General features: G+C 46.7%; 1 protein-coding gene across 1 annotated transcript; it reads left to right on the top strand.

Moving 5' to 3' along the window:
* Positions 1 to 314: 314 nt before the first annotated feature.
* Positions 315 to 7,487, top strand: LOC308162924 (interleukin-1 receptor type 2-like; the record flags this gene model as incomplete). Its single annotated transcript, XM_080537065.1, has 9 exons — positions 315 to 366; positions 1,005 to 1,278; positions 2,020 to 2,176; positions 2,855 to 3,032; positions 5,133 to 5,243; positions 5,363 to 5,434; positions 6,135 to 6,270; positions 6,401 to 6,546; positions 7,348 to 7,487. 9 exons carry the CDS (start codon positions 315 to 317, stop codon positions 7,485 to 7,487), a joined length of 1,266 nt encoding a protein of 421 aa, XP_080393191.1.
* Positions 7,488 to 14,069: the final 6,582 nt, after the last annotated feature.

The following is a 14,069-nucleotide window of genomic DNA, read 5'->3' as shown; positions in this document are numbered from 1 at the left end:
GTGTGTGTGTGTGTGTGTGTGTGTGTGTGTGTGTGTGGGGTTGTGTGTGGGGGTGTGTACGGGAGTGTCCCATTTAATTGCTGTGTAAGTGTAAGTGTGCATGTGACTGTGTGTGTGTGTGTGTGTCTCACTGCTGTCATTTAAGGTTATAAGATAATGATGTCACATGAACCTTTACTCTAGTCCAGGGTTAGGGGGTGATGTCATCCACATCCACATATCAGACATGAGACGTGTGTGTGTGTGTGTGTGTGTGTGTGTCTCATCTTCAGTGTTATGTTTCCCTCCAGTATGCTACACTCATCTTTACATGGATGCTTGCACAAGTTGACTCTGCATATAGACTACCTCCTCTGCCCATGATAGGTAAGCGTGTGTGTGTGTGTGTGTGTGTGTGTGTGTGTGTGTGTGTGTGACCATTGAGATTGTTATAAAACTGGATATAACAAATTTACCTAACAGTATAAAGTAACTGGTTCAAAAGTATTCTCTAACCTCCTCCCTCCCTCCCTCCCTGCCTCCCTCCCTCCCTGCCTCCCTCCCTCCCTCCCTGCCTCCCTCCCTCCCTCCCTCCCTCCCTCCCTGCCTGCCTCCCTCCCTCTCTTCCTCCCTCCCTGCCTCCCTCCCTGCCTCCCTCCCTCTCTTCCTCCCTCCCTGCCTCCCTCCCTCCCTGCCTCCCTCCCTCCCTCCCTCCCTCCCTCCCTGCCTCCCTCCCTCCCTCCCTCCCTCCCTGCCTCCCTCCCTCCCTCCCTCCCTCCCTCCCTCCCTCTCTTCCTCCCTCCCTGCCTCCCTCCCTCCCTGCCTCCCTCCCTGCCTCCCTCCCTGCCTCCCTCCCTCCCTCCCTCCCTGCCTCCCTCCCTCCCTCCCTCCCTGCCTCCCTCCCTCCCTCCCTCTCTTCCTCCCTCCCTGCCTCCCTCCCTCCCTGCCTCCCTCCCCCCCTCCCTCCCTCCCTCCCTCCCTCCCTGCCTCCCTCCCTCCCTGCCTCCCTCCCTCCCTCCTCTCAGATGGTTGTTACAGGGTGTCTCCTGAGCCAGGCCAGTTCAGGACCCAGGGTGAGGCTGTGGTCCTGCAGTGCTCAGGGTTCGAGCGAGTCCTTTACAGACGGCAAATCTCCACGGCAACTCTCCAAGCGGGGTCCACCTACCGCATCGCCAAGGGCAACGGGACGGTGGGCGTGGCCTCTGAGGACGCGGGGGGGCGGGTCAGGCAGCGTGACAGACAGCTGTGGCTCCTCCCAGCGCAGAGGTCAGACTCTGGACAGTATACCTGCATCTTCAGGTAGGTCAGGATGCTTATGATGTCATGTTTATGATGTCATGGTTATGATGTCATGTTTATGTCATGTTTATGTCATGTTGTCAAACCCTTTACAACAAACTGACATCTCGTGAGTTTAGAATGATAAGGTTCTATCTCCGTTTAGAATGATAAGGTTCTATCTCCGTTTAGAATGATAAGGTTCTATCTCCGTTTAGAATGATAAGGTTCTATCTCCGTTTAGGGCAGTTCAGAGATATTGAAAGTTTTTACATTCCATTATGTTTTGTGAGATGGAACCTTTGTATTTTATGAATTACTAAACTAAACATTTTCAACATTTTAAAAATAACACCACACAGGCATTAATAAACACCTAATGGATCAGATTATGTAAAAAAACATTTTTTTAACAAAAATGGAGATCAAACCTTATAATTCTAACGTCACGATTTCTTATTGTGGCTTTAACATGACTTGAATAAGGTTTGGCGTTGGTAGTGTTTGTACCGTTGCCTCCCTGTGGTCTGTTGTCTCAGAGATAACTCATTTAGTGCAGAGGGTGAATAAAGTCGCCTAAATTGTCAACATACCAAGTCATACGGTCGACTTTATTCACCATAAATGCATAAATGACGATGCTTCATTTTGTAGCCAATCAAAGTACTGTTGCTAGGTAAAATACCACATGGAACACTTCTAGCCCTCTAGGTGGTGAGTGTTCTGGAGTTAACCCTGCCTTCCTGTCTGTCCTGTCTGTAGGAACGCCACCTTCTGTGTGGCTGGGGGCCTCAGTCTGCAGGTGTACCAGCCTGAGCACGTCGACATGGCCCGGCTGTCATACCCCGTCTCAACACCAGGGGGCAGCAACGTGTTCGTCATGTGTCCTCACCTGCAGCCCTTCAACAGGACTGAGGAAGTACAGTGGTATAAGGTGTGTGTGTGTGTGTGTTTGTGTGTGTGGGGGGGTGTGGGTTTGTGTGTGTGTGTGTGTGTCTGTGTGTGTGTGTGTGTGTGTGTGTAGGGATGTGTGTGTGTGTGTGTGTGTGTGTGTGTGTGTGTGTGTGTGTGTAGGGATGTGTGTGTGTGTGTGTGTGTGTAGGGATGTGAGTGAGTGAGTGTGTGTGTGTGTAGGGATGTGTGTGTGTGTAGGGATGTGAGTGAGTGTGTGTGTGTGTGTAGGGATGTGAGTGTGTGTGTGTAGGGATGTGTGTGTGTGTGTAGGGGTGTGTGTGTGTGTGTGTGTAGGGATGTGAGTGAGTGTGTGTGTGTGTGGGGGGGGTGTGAGTGAGTGTGTGTGTGTGTAGGGATGTGTGTGTGTGTGTGTAGGGATGTGTGTGTGTGTGTGTGTGTGTGTGTAGGGATGTGTGTGTGTGTGTGTGTGTGTGTGTGTGTGTGTGAGAGTGAGTGAGTGAGTGAGTGAGTGAGAGAGAGAGAGAGAGAGAGAGTGTGTGTGTGTGAGAGTGAGTGAGTGAGTGAGTGAGTGTGAGAGTGTGCGTGAGTGAGTGAGTGGGAGTGTGTGTGTGTGCGTACATTCTCCCTCTCTCCCCTACCTGTCTTCATATCCAGTCCTCCTCTCTTCTACCCATCCCTGCAGGACGACAGCCCCACAGCGCTCCCTGTAGGCCACGGCAGGTACTACAGAGAGAGAGACGATGCCATGCTCATCTCAGATGTCAGCCAATCAGACGCAGGCCTCTACACCTGTGAGGTGACGGTGGTGGTCGCCAGCCTGCAGTTCAAAGTCAGCAGGACCGTGAACCTCACTGTGGAAGGTAGAGAGACACAGCAGTACTACCACACCTAAGGGACAACAGCAACAAATAATAATAAGAATAGCTTTAATTTATATAGCGCCTTTCAAAAACCCAAGGACGCTTTACAATTCAAGGGAATGATCAGACAGACAAAACAGAAAACAAACAAAGCAAAACTGAAACATTGACTAGGGGCCAAAGGCCTCGGAGAACAGATGGCTGGTTTGAAGGAGTCCAGGGTGGGGTTGCAGATCACTGTGGGGAGGGAGTTCCAGAGGGTAGGTGCAGCCACGCTGAAGGCTCTGTCCCCAAAGGGCCGTAGGTTGGTGCGGGGGGGGGGACAGCAGGCCAGGCACGTGCCGTGAGCTTTTAGATTGGGTAAGCATAAAATATAGAAATACACGTAATTACACATACACGCTATCAGTGAACGCAGTTTCAAGGAAATGCAATTTTGATGCCCTAGAACCCGCTAATAAACGGTAGTGTCACTTTGTGATCAGATTGCCAAAAACAAAAAAAACAGTTGCCAGTTTCGACTATATCAGGGGTGCTCATTGTTCAATCTTTTTTGAACCAAGATCTTTTCAAGTAGCCAGCCTGCTGAAATCTACAAGTCCAGTTTCAACATCGCAAACGCAGTTAACGCACACACGCACAACACAGACACACACCGTTTCCAACCTCCATACTAAACTCACAACACACTTTCTTTTCACACTTTGTCACACAGGCACTTGACATCACATCACAAACCCTCCCTCTCTATCTCTCTCAAACACTTTTGGTCCGGTCCAGAACCAATGTCACGGACAGCGACATTAGGCCAATCTCAGCGATTGATTAAGCAGCTCTCTCTCCAAACACGACGGCACAGGCCGACATTCAAAGGTATAAGCAGAGGAAGTCTTAAATAAGAAGCCATAACCAGCAGCACAGCAGTACCCAAACCAATATAAACAAGCACAGATCGCCACCAGCCTCGCGAATCATATAAATCATATAAACCAGCAAAGAAGCCATGACGTAAATTTAAAAATGATATCTTACCTTTACTTGAAAACGAGGTCCATTCGCCTCTCCTTGCGAAGGAACACCTCTGTCACTTTAGTGTAAAAGTCACTCGCCTGTTGCAGTTTGGAAAGTCTCTCTTTTTCAATTGAGATCAGGGCCAGTGATGAAATGAAGAGTTTTTGCAGTCCAGCCCAGTCTACAAAATCCCTTTAGGTCGCTGACACTGACAGTAATGTCCATATTCGCAAGTTATCCTTATTGATTAGATCGTTTGAGCTAGCATAAACTATTCTGCCGGGCGAGAGAAAGTAGTGTGAACTTGAAAATGATAGCCAATCAGTAGCTCTTATCGGAATGAAAGAACTACTCTGATTGGCTGAAAGCATGCTTACCCTGGCCACATTAAACAGCGGGCTGAGGCATCGTAAAAAAATAAAAAAGACATTTTCACGCATTCGAATGTACGCGAGGAAAAGCAGAGAGAGGAGTGCTTATGCAACGCAGAGTAGGAAAGTGCTTTACTCCTACAGGTGGCGCTAAAAATGCAACGTCAAAATGAATGACTCCTGCTGCCCTGGGACCTAAAATACGACTCTTTTAATGAAAACAAACGGTTACATGCACTTTTATTTTAATATTTTCACAGTCCTTTTTTCTTTTTTCGTTGGGTAAGCACTGCTTACCCTGCTTATATGGACGGCACGTCCCTGCAGCAGGCCCATGTCTGCGGACCGCAGGTTCCGGGAAGGGGTATGCTGGGGGAGGAGGTCAGTTAGGTACTGGGGGGCGCAGGTACCTAACAAAGTCCTGTTATACCACAACACGTTAGGCTTCATCTGATAGCTCATTAGAAAAAAACGCTCCCATGCTCCCTGGTGGTGGCGCTAGACACCTGAGCTGCACTTAGACTTTGAATTATTTTATACATACATTGTTTTGTATTGGTGGTCTATGGTTCGTATTGTCTGTATTGTATTATTGTTTCTTGTTTTTTGTTGTAAAGCGATTTGAGACAACTTTGTTTGTAAAAAGTGCTGTACAAGTACATTTGATTGATTGATTGATTCGCCCTTTCTCTCTCGCGTGCGCTCTCTCTCTCTCTAGTCCCTGAACCTCCTGCCTATATCCAGACTATGAGGCCCAACGTTGACCCTGCCGTGACCCCGACCCCGACCCCGACCTCAGACAGCCCGCCCAGCCACAACACAGTGGAACGTGAGTAGAATCGAACCGGGAGCCCTGCGGACGGTACATGGTCAGCGCTTAACCCGCTACGCCACCTAAGCGCCCCTAGGAAACGGTCTTGAGTGATTCAGAGATGTTTGTGTTTGCAGCAGAGATCCCAGAGATCCCCCGGCCCAGGATTCTCTCCCCACTGAACGGAAGCGTCTTTGAAGGTCCTCATGGTGAGTGAATGATTTCTGATTTGATGAATGTGATTTGTATCCTTGTCTCTCTATGTGCCAACTATAGATGTCCCCTGGCACAGATCTGATATCAGCTAAACCTCCCAGATCCCAGATCCTATCTGTAGGATGGGAAATGTGCTAAACTGACCCAAGATCAGTGCCTAGGATCAACTTCATTCTGTTGGACTTTTATTACACATAATATCGTGAGCTTAGAATGATAAGGTTCTATCTCCGTTTAGGGCAGTTCAGAGATATTGAGCGTCAAAGTTTTTACATTCCATTATGTTTTGTGAGACGGAACCTTTGTATTTTATTAATTACTAACTAAAACAATGTAAGATTTTAAAAATAACACCACACAGGCATTAATAAACACCTAATGGATCAGATTATGTAGAAAAACTCAATTATGACCGAAAATGGAGATAGAACCATATAATTCTAACGTTAGATGAATATGATATGTTTAGATGAATGTGACATGTTTAGATGAATATGATATGTTTAGATTAATGTGATATGTTTAGATGAATATGATATGTTTAGATGAATGTGATATGTTTAGATAAATGTGATATGTTTAGATGAATGTGATATGTTTAGATGAATATGATATGTTTAGTATCTCCATACGTCTGTTCCAACTGGCTGGGTGACCCCTGGTGACCCCTGGCCTCTATTCCCCTCCATCCAGGTGCTGTAGTGGAGATGGAGTGCCAGGTGTTCACAGCGTGCCAGCTAGCGCCCTCAACCGTGGTGACCTGGCTGGTGGACGGCCAATCAGTGGCCGCCTCCTACCTGGGAGGGCGGGCTCTGCAGGGAGGTCGGAGGTGAGGCAGATGACCTTTGATCTTTCTCTTTGAATTAATGTTGTTGGTTTTAGAACTGCGATAGATATGATTTCTGTACTTTTCCACCTTGGTATCTAAGTGCGTGTGTGTTGTGTGTGTGTGTTGCCAGGGTAACCAGAGTTCCAGGCGGTTGCCATGTGGACGTGAGGCTGGTGGTGATTGGGCTGAAGGAGGAGGACGCGGGGGCGGAGCTAAAGTGTGTCACTCTGAACCAGGGCGGAGCTGAGGAGGTCCACGCTGTCCTCAGACTGCAGGGTAGGGCACCACACAGCACACGGGACATACCGGGGGAGGCTGGGGGAGGCTGGGGGAGGCTGGGAAGGCTGGGGGAGGCTGAGGGAGGCTGGAGGAGGCTATGGGAGGCTGGGGGAGGCTGGAGGAGGCTAGGGGAGGCTAGGGGAGGCTGGGGGAGGCTGGGGGAGGCTGAGGGAGGCTGGGGGAGGCTGGGGGAGGCTGAGGGAGGCTGGGGGAGGCTGAGGGAGGCTGGGGGGGGCTGGTGGAGGCTGGGGGAGGTAGGAACCAGAGGACGGGCTCAGTGTGGTGCAGGGAATGGAATGCACATGTTCTACCTCCATCAGCCTCCACTCTCTATAGACAATAGACACAATAGGCCTGCAGAGTCAAGCCAAGGTAGTGGCTTTTTGCAGTGTGTGTGTGTGTGTGTGTGTGTATGCGTGTGTCTGTGAGTGTGTGTGTGCGTGTGCATGTGTGTGTGCATGTGTCTGTGAGTGCGTGTGTGTGTATGTGTGTGTCTGTGCGTGTGTGTGTCTGTGCGTGTGTCTGTGAGTGTGTGTGTGTGTGTGTATGCGTGTGTCTGTGAGTGTGTGTGTGTGTGTGTGTGCGTGTGCGTATGTGCATGTGTGCGTACATACGTGCGTGTGTCTGTGAGTGTGTGTGTGTGTGTGTGTGAATGCGTGTGTCTGTGAGTGTGTGTGTGCGTACGTGCATGTGTGCGTACATACGTGTGTGCGTGTGCGTGTGCTATGTATGTCTGTTTCATCTCTCTCTCCCTCTCTCTCTCTCTCCCTCCCTCCCTCTCTCTCTCTCTCTCCTCAGACTCCTGGTCCACCTGGCTGGCGGTGGCGGTGGTGGGCATGGCCTGTTTCCTGCTGGTGGTGTCGGTCTTCCTCTGCGCCCTGCTGAAGCCCCGAGCCAAGACAGACTACTTCCTGGCCAGGCAGAACAGCTCCTTCTAGCCCCGCCTCCTTCTAGCCCCGCCTCCTTCTAGTCCTGCCTCCTTCTAGCCCCGCCTCCCCGGACCAGCAAACATAAACATCTACATGTACATGTTTGGCATTTAGCAGACGCCTTATTCCAAAGCGACTTACAACAGATACATTTGACTAAGCAATTGAATCATCAGTCCACCAGTCGTATCAGGAAGAGTAATCCAGCTCAGGCCCGGGGCCATTGGCAGTCTCCGTAATAGAAGGATTTTTTATATGTATTTTTTATATTTTTTTATATAGACACTGGAGAGACAGAGAAACAGTACAAGGGGGGCAGTAGAAGTCATAGGGGACACAGTAGAGGGGAACGCGGGTGTCTTCAGGAGACGCAGTGCTGAGGGGTAGTAGATGTCTCAGGAGGAGCAGTTAAGGTGTAACCTGAAGAGATGGAGGTCTTCAGTCTCCGACGGAAGATGGGTAGTGACTCTGCAGTTCTCCATGGACATCCTGTAGAACTGCCAGGGGAGGCTGGCGGAGGTAGAAATGGGAGGACAGGCTCATTGTAATTCATGGAACGGAATGAGGAACGGTATGAAACACGTGTGTCCACCTCCACCAGACTCCACTGATATCTGTGTCTCAGGTCGGGTACCTTGACAGCAGAATAGTCTTTTCTACATTTCATGAATTGTATTATTTTTTTATTTTTTAATCTCCAGTGCAAAATACTTGAACATATTTGAGGTGTGCTGATGTAGCATAGCGTTTGCACTTTGGGGACTTTCGATTTGTCCGTTTACCAAGAACTTACTTGAATGTACTTTTTTACTTTTTTCAACGTACTTGAAATTATTTGACATTTTGTATTTGACTTTAGTAAGGTCTGGTAATCTCAGAGTACGCTGTGACTGAAGTGGTTGGACCAATCACAAGCCCCTACAGTGACCCTGTGTATCAATATGGACCAATCACAAGCCCCTACAGTGACCCTGTGTATCAATATGGACCAATCACAAGCCCCTAGAATGCTACCTCCTACTCTACACTCTATATTTAGTATGTGTCTTTTTTTATTGTAGGTGACTGAAGTATTGTGAGGATTAACTGATAGATTTTAAAATATATATGGTTATTATTATTATTATTAACTTCATGGGTAATCCAATGTTATGTCACACAAAATTAATTATTCATGTTTGGTACAGAATTAAATGATCATTTCAAATTGATAATACATAACATGAGACATGAGACAATGTGTTATGATGCCTTATCTGTTACTGGCCGCTAGATGGCGCTACATCACAACATGATCTACTTAAAGGGACACACCATCGACGTTCTGTAGTAATCAAGATAATGACAAAGGAAATGTCCTAAGGAAATTATCATGTCAAAACAATATATAAAACAACATATTAAATGATTTAATGTACTCACAAACACACTCCCACTGGCCGGAAACTCTGTCGTTTCTGAAAATAAGTGAATGATTATTTTTTTTCATGACCTGACTCATGTTATGGCTGGGGTAATGTTGAGGTAATGTTACACATGTGTGGAATATCCCTGTGATGTAATGTCCGCCTCCATAAACGAACAGCGTAGAGGGCATGTACATAAAAATAAAGACAAATGTAGGCTATGCATAAAGTGTGTGTCCTACATATTATTATTTATTTATTTAGCCTTTATTTAACCAGGTCGGTCCCATTGAGACACAATGATGTATTTTCCAAGGGAAGCCTGGCCAAGACAGCAGCTTAAAAACATCAAATAAAGTTTCAACAGTTAAAACAAACAGCACAATTACACAATAAAACAACACCAGATCAACAACAACAAATAGACTAAATAAAATTTCATCAGAGCAACAGGATAAAAATGATGGGACTTTCATATAAAATATAAAACAGGAGCAAGAACGATATGAATAAATAGAATAAATATCTCCGCTACTCCCTAGTTTGCAACACTACACACGTGTATGTGGTAACTGGACCATTATGTAAGGTCAGAGAACTGCACTTCCTCATCTACTTTTGTTCAGTTTTGTTCCCAAGCCGTCAAGACTGCACCAATAACCTTGTGTTAGGGCTAGTAAGTAAGTAAGTAAGTAAGTAAGTAAGTAAGTAAGTAAGTAAGTAAGTAAGTAAGTAAGTAAGTAAGTAAGTAAGTAAGTAAGTAAGTAAGTAAGTAAGTAAGTAAGTAAGTAAGTAAGTAAGTAAGTAAGTAAGTAAGTAAGTAAGTAAGTAAGTAAGTAAGTAAGTAAGTAAGTAAGTAAGTAAGTAAGTAAGTAAGTAAGTAAGTAAGTAAGTAAGTAAGTAAGTAAGTAAGTAAGTAAGTAAGTAAGTAAGTAAGTAAGTAAGTAAGTAAGTAAGTAAGTAAGTAAGTAAGTAAGTAAGTAAGTAAGTAAGTAAGTAAGTAAGTAAGTAAGTAAGTAAGTAAGTAAGTAAGTAAGTAAGTAAGTAAGTAAGTAAGTAAGTAAGTAAGTAAGTAAGTAAGTAAGTAAGTAAGTAAGTAAGTAAGTAAGTAAGTAAGTAAGTAAGTAAGTAAGTAAGTAAGTAAGTAAGTAAGTAAGTAAGTAAGTAAGTAAGTAAGTAAGTAAGTAAGTAAGTAAGTAAGTAAGTAAGTAAGTAAGTAACGTTTATTTATATAGCACAACATTTACAACGACAACAGCCGCCCAAAGTGCTTAACAGATAAAAGATAAAGAGAAAAACAAGATAAAAGAGATAAAATACAGATGAAAGAAAACAGATCAAATAGATAAAAATACACTAAAAGCAGCAAGGTGCACACATACAAATAAAAGTGCAAAGAGTGCAGTGTCGGGAAGGCAGGCTCCCCTCAGGTCAAAGGCCAGGGAGAAGAGATGTGTTTTAGCTCGTTTTTTAAAAGCCTCGATGCTCTGGGCGGATCTGATGCGGAGGGGGAGACTATTCCAGAGCCTAGGGTTAGGGCAGTGGTTCCCAAACTTTTTCAATCAGGCCCCCCTTGGGTAATTGGAAATATTTTCGAGCCCCCCCTAACCCGGTTCCCACCTAGATTGATATAATTAATTGTATAAAGTTGTAAAAACATTACATTTTCTCTTCTAATAATAACAAGACACATACAGTATATCCAACTATAGTTTTATATTTTATTATGGTTTGAAAAGGAACATAAGTGCTTGGCAAATGATCCTGTGCCACTGAAATATTCAACATATCAACATTAACTAATTTCTACTGCATCACTATTCTTACTCCTCACATTTCTATCACAATTACGATCAATGACTTGTGTGTGCTTGCTTTGCCTTGCAAATCTTCTCAAAGCGGGGTTGTTGTTTTGAGACTGCCACTCTCAGTTCATTCTCAATGTTCAACTTCGACCTGTATTTGCTTTTGATAGCAGCAACAGCAGAAAAGCCTATCTCACACAGGTACGATGTTGCAAAAGGCAGCAGTATTCCCACAGCTTTCTGTCCAATGAGAGGGTAGTCCTTCTCCACTCCAATCCAAAACCCAGCCAAAGTCGTGGATGTGAACTGCAGCCTCATGGTTGACTCTGAAGTCATGTCGATGTACTGTTCCTCTTCCGCAGTGCTGAACATGGCAGGTGGTGGTGCAACAAATGGATCTCTAATCCAGTCGTATTTGGCACTGTCATCCACAGAGAAGTATTTCTGGAAGCTTTGTTTCAGGGCTGAGATGTGCTCTCTCATACATGGAACCACTGTGCTCTGCAGCTCATTGGTCTCGATGAATGCCTTCAGATTCCCAAATGAGTCGATGTCCCCCTGTTCAAGTCTCCTGCCCCACATGTCCAGTTTCCGTGTGAAAGATTGTATCCTGTCTGCCAGATGTGGAAGGTGTGTGTTGTTGCCCTGCAACTGTAGATTCAATTCATTGAGCTTCTCAAACATGTCGCTTAGGTAGGCCAATTTCATGAGGAAGTCTTCATCATTAAACTTGCTGGCAAGTTCGTTCCCTTCCTCCTCCAAGTAGATTCGGATCTCATCTTTCAGCGATAGCACCCTGGACAGCACCTTTCCGCGAGAGAGCCAACGCGACTCGCTGTGAAATAGCACGGCTGTGTGCTCGGAGCCCATCTCCTCGCACAAAGCGGAAAAAATGCGAGCTTTCAGTGGTCTTGTTTTTATAATTGACGGTGGTGATAACATGAGACAAAACGTCATTCAACTCTGGACTCAGCTGCTTTGACGCGAGTGCCTCCCTGTGTATTATGCAGTGAGTCCACACTGCTTTCGGTGCAACGCGCTTGATGAGCGTCTGGAGCCCTCCCCGTTTTCCTGCCATGGCCTGGGCACCGTCATGTCACCGTCAGTCCTCCCATTTCAGATCGGCTTCACTCAGGTATTTGTCTATGATTTTGAACAGTTCATCAGCTGTTGCTCTGTTTGGGACATAGTTGCAAAATAGCAAATCCTCGCTCAAACCCTCCGCATCAATGTATCTGACATACGCTATTAACAGACAGTCCTTGTTACTATCTGTGGCCTCGTCTACCTGGAGCGCAAAGCGTTGGTCTTTTATTTTCTCAACAAGCTGCTCTTTCATGTCTTCTGAGATGTCATTGATGCGTCTCGCAATAGTGTTGTTTGACAGGGGGATAGCTTTGAGTTTTTGGGCTGTTGCCTCGTCTATCATATGTGAAACCATATCTATTGCAGCAGGGAGTATTAACTCCTCAGCGATGGTGTGTGGTTTTTTAGACTGGGCGATACGATATGCCACTTTGTAGGAGGCAAGTTGAGCATTAGACGTAACAGATGCTGTTTTAACGAAACGGCTCTGCTGACCACGGTATTCTTGGAGTTTTCTCTTGAAGAAATCGAGGGGCTTCTTCACATCAGTCGGGTGTGTGGTCTCCAAGTGACGTTTCAACTTGCTAGGCTTCATGCTTTCTGCCGCTAAAGTTTTGAGACAGAGGACACACAGTGGTCGTTCCTCCGCACCGACCACATTAGACGTGAAGCCCAGGGAGAGGTATGTATCGTCATACTTTCTTGACTTTGGCTTTGGGACGTTTGTCATGGGCTCCTTCGCTTTTCGTTTAGCTTCTGGCTCTTTCATAAACTTATCCATTGTTGTTGTTGCTGCTAGATAGCTGGAGGAGGGAGTGCGCGCGTCAATGACGTGAATGGAGCGCGCGTCAATGACGTGAATGGAGCCCCCTCGCTGCCTCTTTGTTACAGTTTATGGCCTGCGCTCCATTCAGGTTCTCATTTTTATCATCCAACGCCCACAACACCCCTGATGGTAACCTTAAGCAAGCAGTGTTTGTTTACAGCTCTTGTGTGTGCATTTTTTTCCCCTCCCATTATTTCTGCGCCCCCCCTGCAGTACCCCCGCGCCCCACTAGGGGGTCGCGACCCACAGTTTGGGAAACGCTGGGTTAGGGTAAGGGTTATGGCTATCTTAGGTACATTTATGCAGTAAAAGGGATAATAGTCACATATACAAAAAGTTACAAACATTGTCCAGTGCCATGGGATGCATAATGTAATAATGATTTAGTATTTGCCATGCTGCAATCAACTTGCCAATCAATTGTTGGAATGTGGTATTTTTGGCTCTAGGCTCAGGGTTAGCCATAGTCAATAGCAATTAGGGGTTAAGTGCCTTGCTCAAGGGCACATGCAGTTCAGTAAAAGCAATTATAAATCGAAGTCCACCTGGACCAGACCAGATCCTAACCTCCTCCTGGACCAGACCAGACCAGATCCTAACCTGGACCAGACCAGATCCTAACCTGGACCAGACCAGATCCTAACCACCTCCTGGACCAGACCAGACCAGACCAGATCCTAACCTGGACCAGACCAGATCCAGACCAGACCCAGACCAGAACCAGACCAGAACCAGAACCAGACCAGACCAGACCAGATCCAGACCTGGACCAGACCAGAACCAGACCAGACCAGAACCAGACCAGAACCAGACCAGACCAGACCAGACCAGATCCAGACCTGGACCAGACCAGAACCAGACCAGACCAGAACCAGACCAGAACCAGACCAGATCCAGACCAGACCAGACCAGACCAGACCAGATCCTAACCTGGACCAGACCAGAACCAGACCAGACCAGATCCTAACCTGGACCAGACCAGATCCTAACCTGGACCAGACCAGACCAGATCCTAACCTGGACCAGACCAGAACCAGACCAGACCAGATCCAGACCTGGACCAGACCAGAACCAGACCAGACCAGAACCAGACCAGAACCAGACCAGACCAGACCAGACCAGATCCAGACCTGGACCAGACCAGAACCAGACCAGACCAGAACCAGACCAGAACCAGACCAGATCCAGACCAGACCAGACCAGACCAGACCAGATCCTAACCTGGACCAGACCAGAACCAGACCAGACCAGATCCTAACCTGGACCAGACCAGATCCTAACCTGGACCAGACCAGACCAGATCCTAACCTGGACCAGACCAGAACCAGACCAGACCAGATCCTAACCTGGACCAGACCAGATCCTAACCTGGACCAGACCAGACCAGATCCTAACCTGGACCAGACCAGAACCAGAACAGAACCAGAGCAGACTCTAACAGACAGCAGTGATTTTTGGGGAGAGAAAG

This window comes from Nansenia antarctica (assembly GCF_963989245.1).
Source record: "Nansenia antarctica genome assembly, chromosome: 7".
NCBI classification, from domain to species: Eukaryota; Metazoa; Chordata; class Actinopteri; order Argentiniformes; family Microstomatidae; genus Nansenia; species Nansenia antarctica.
This window is presented reverse-complemented; position numbering and strand designations above follow the sequence as displayed.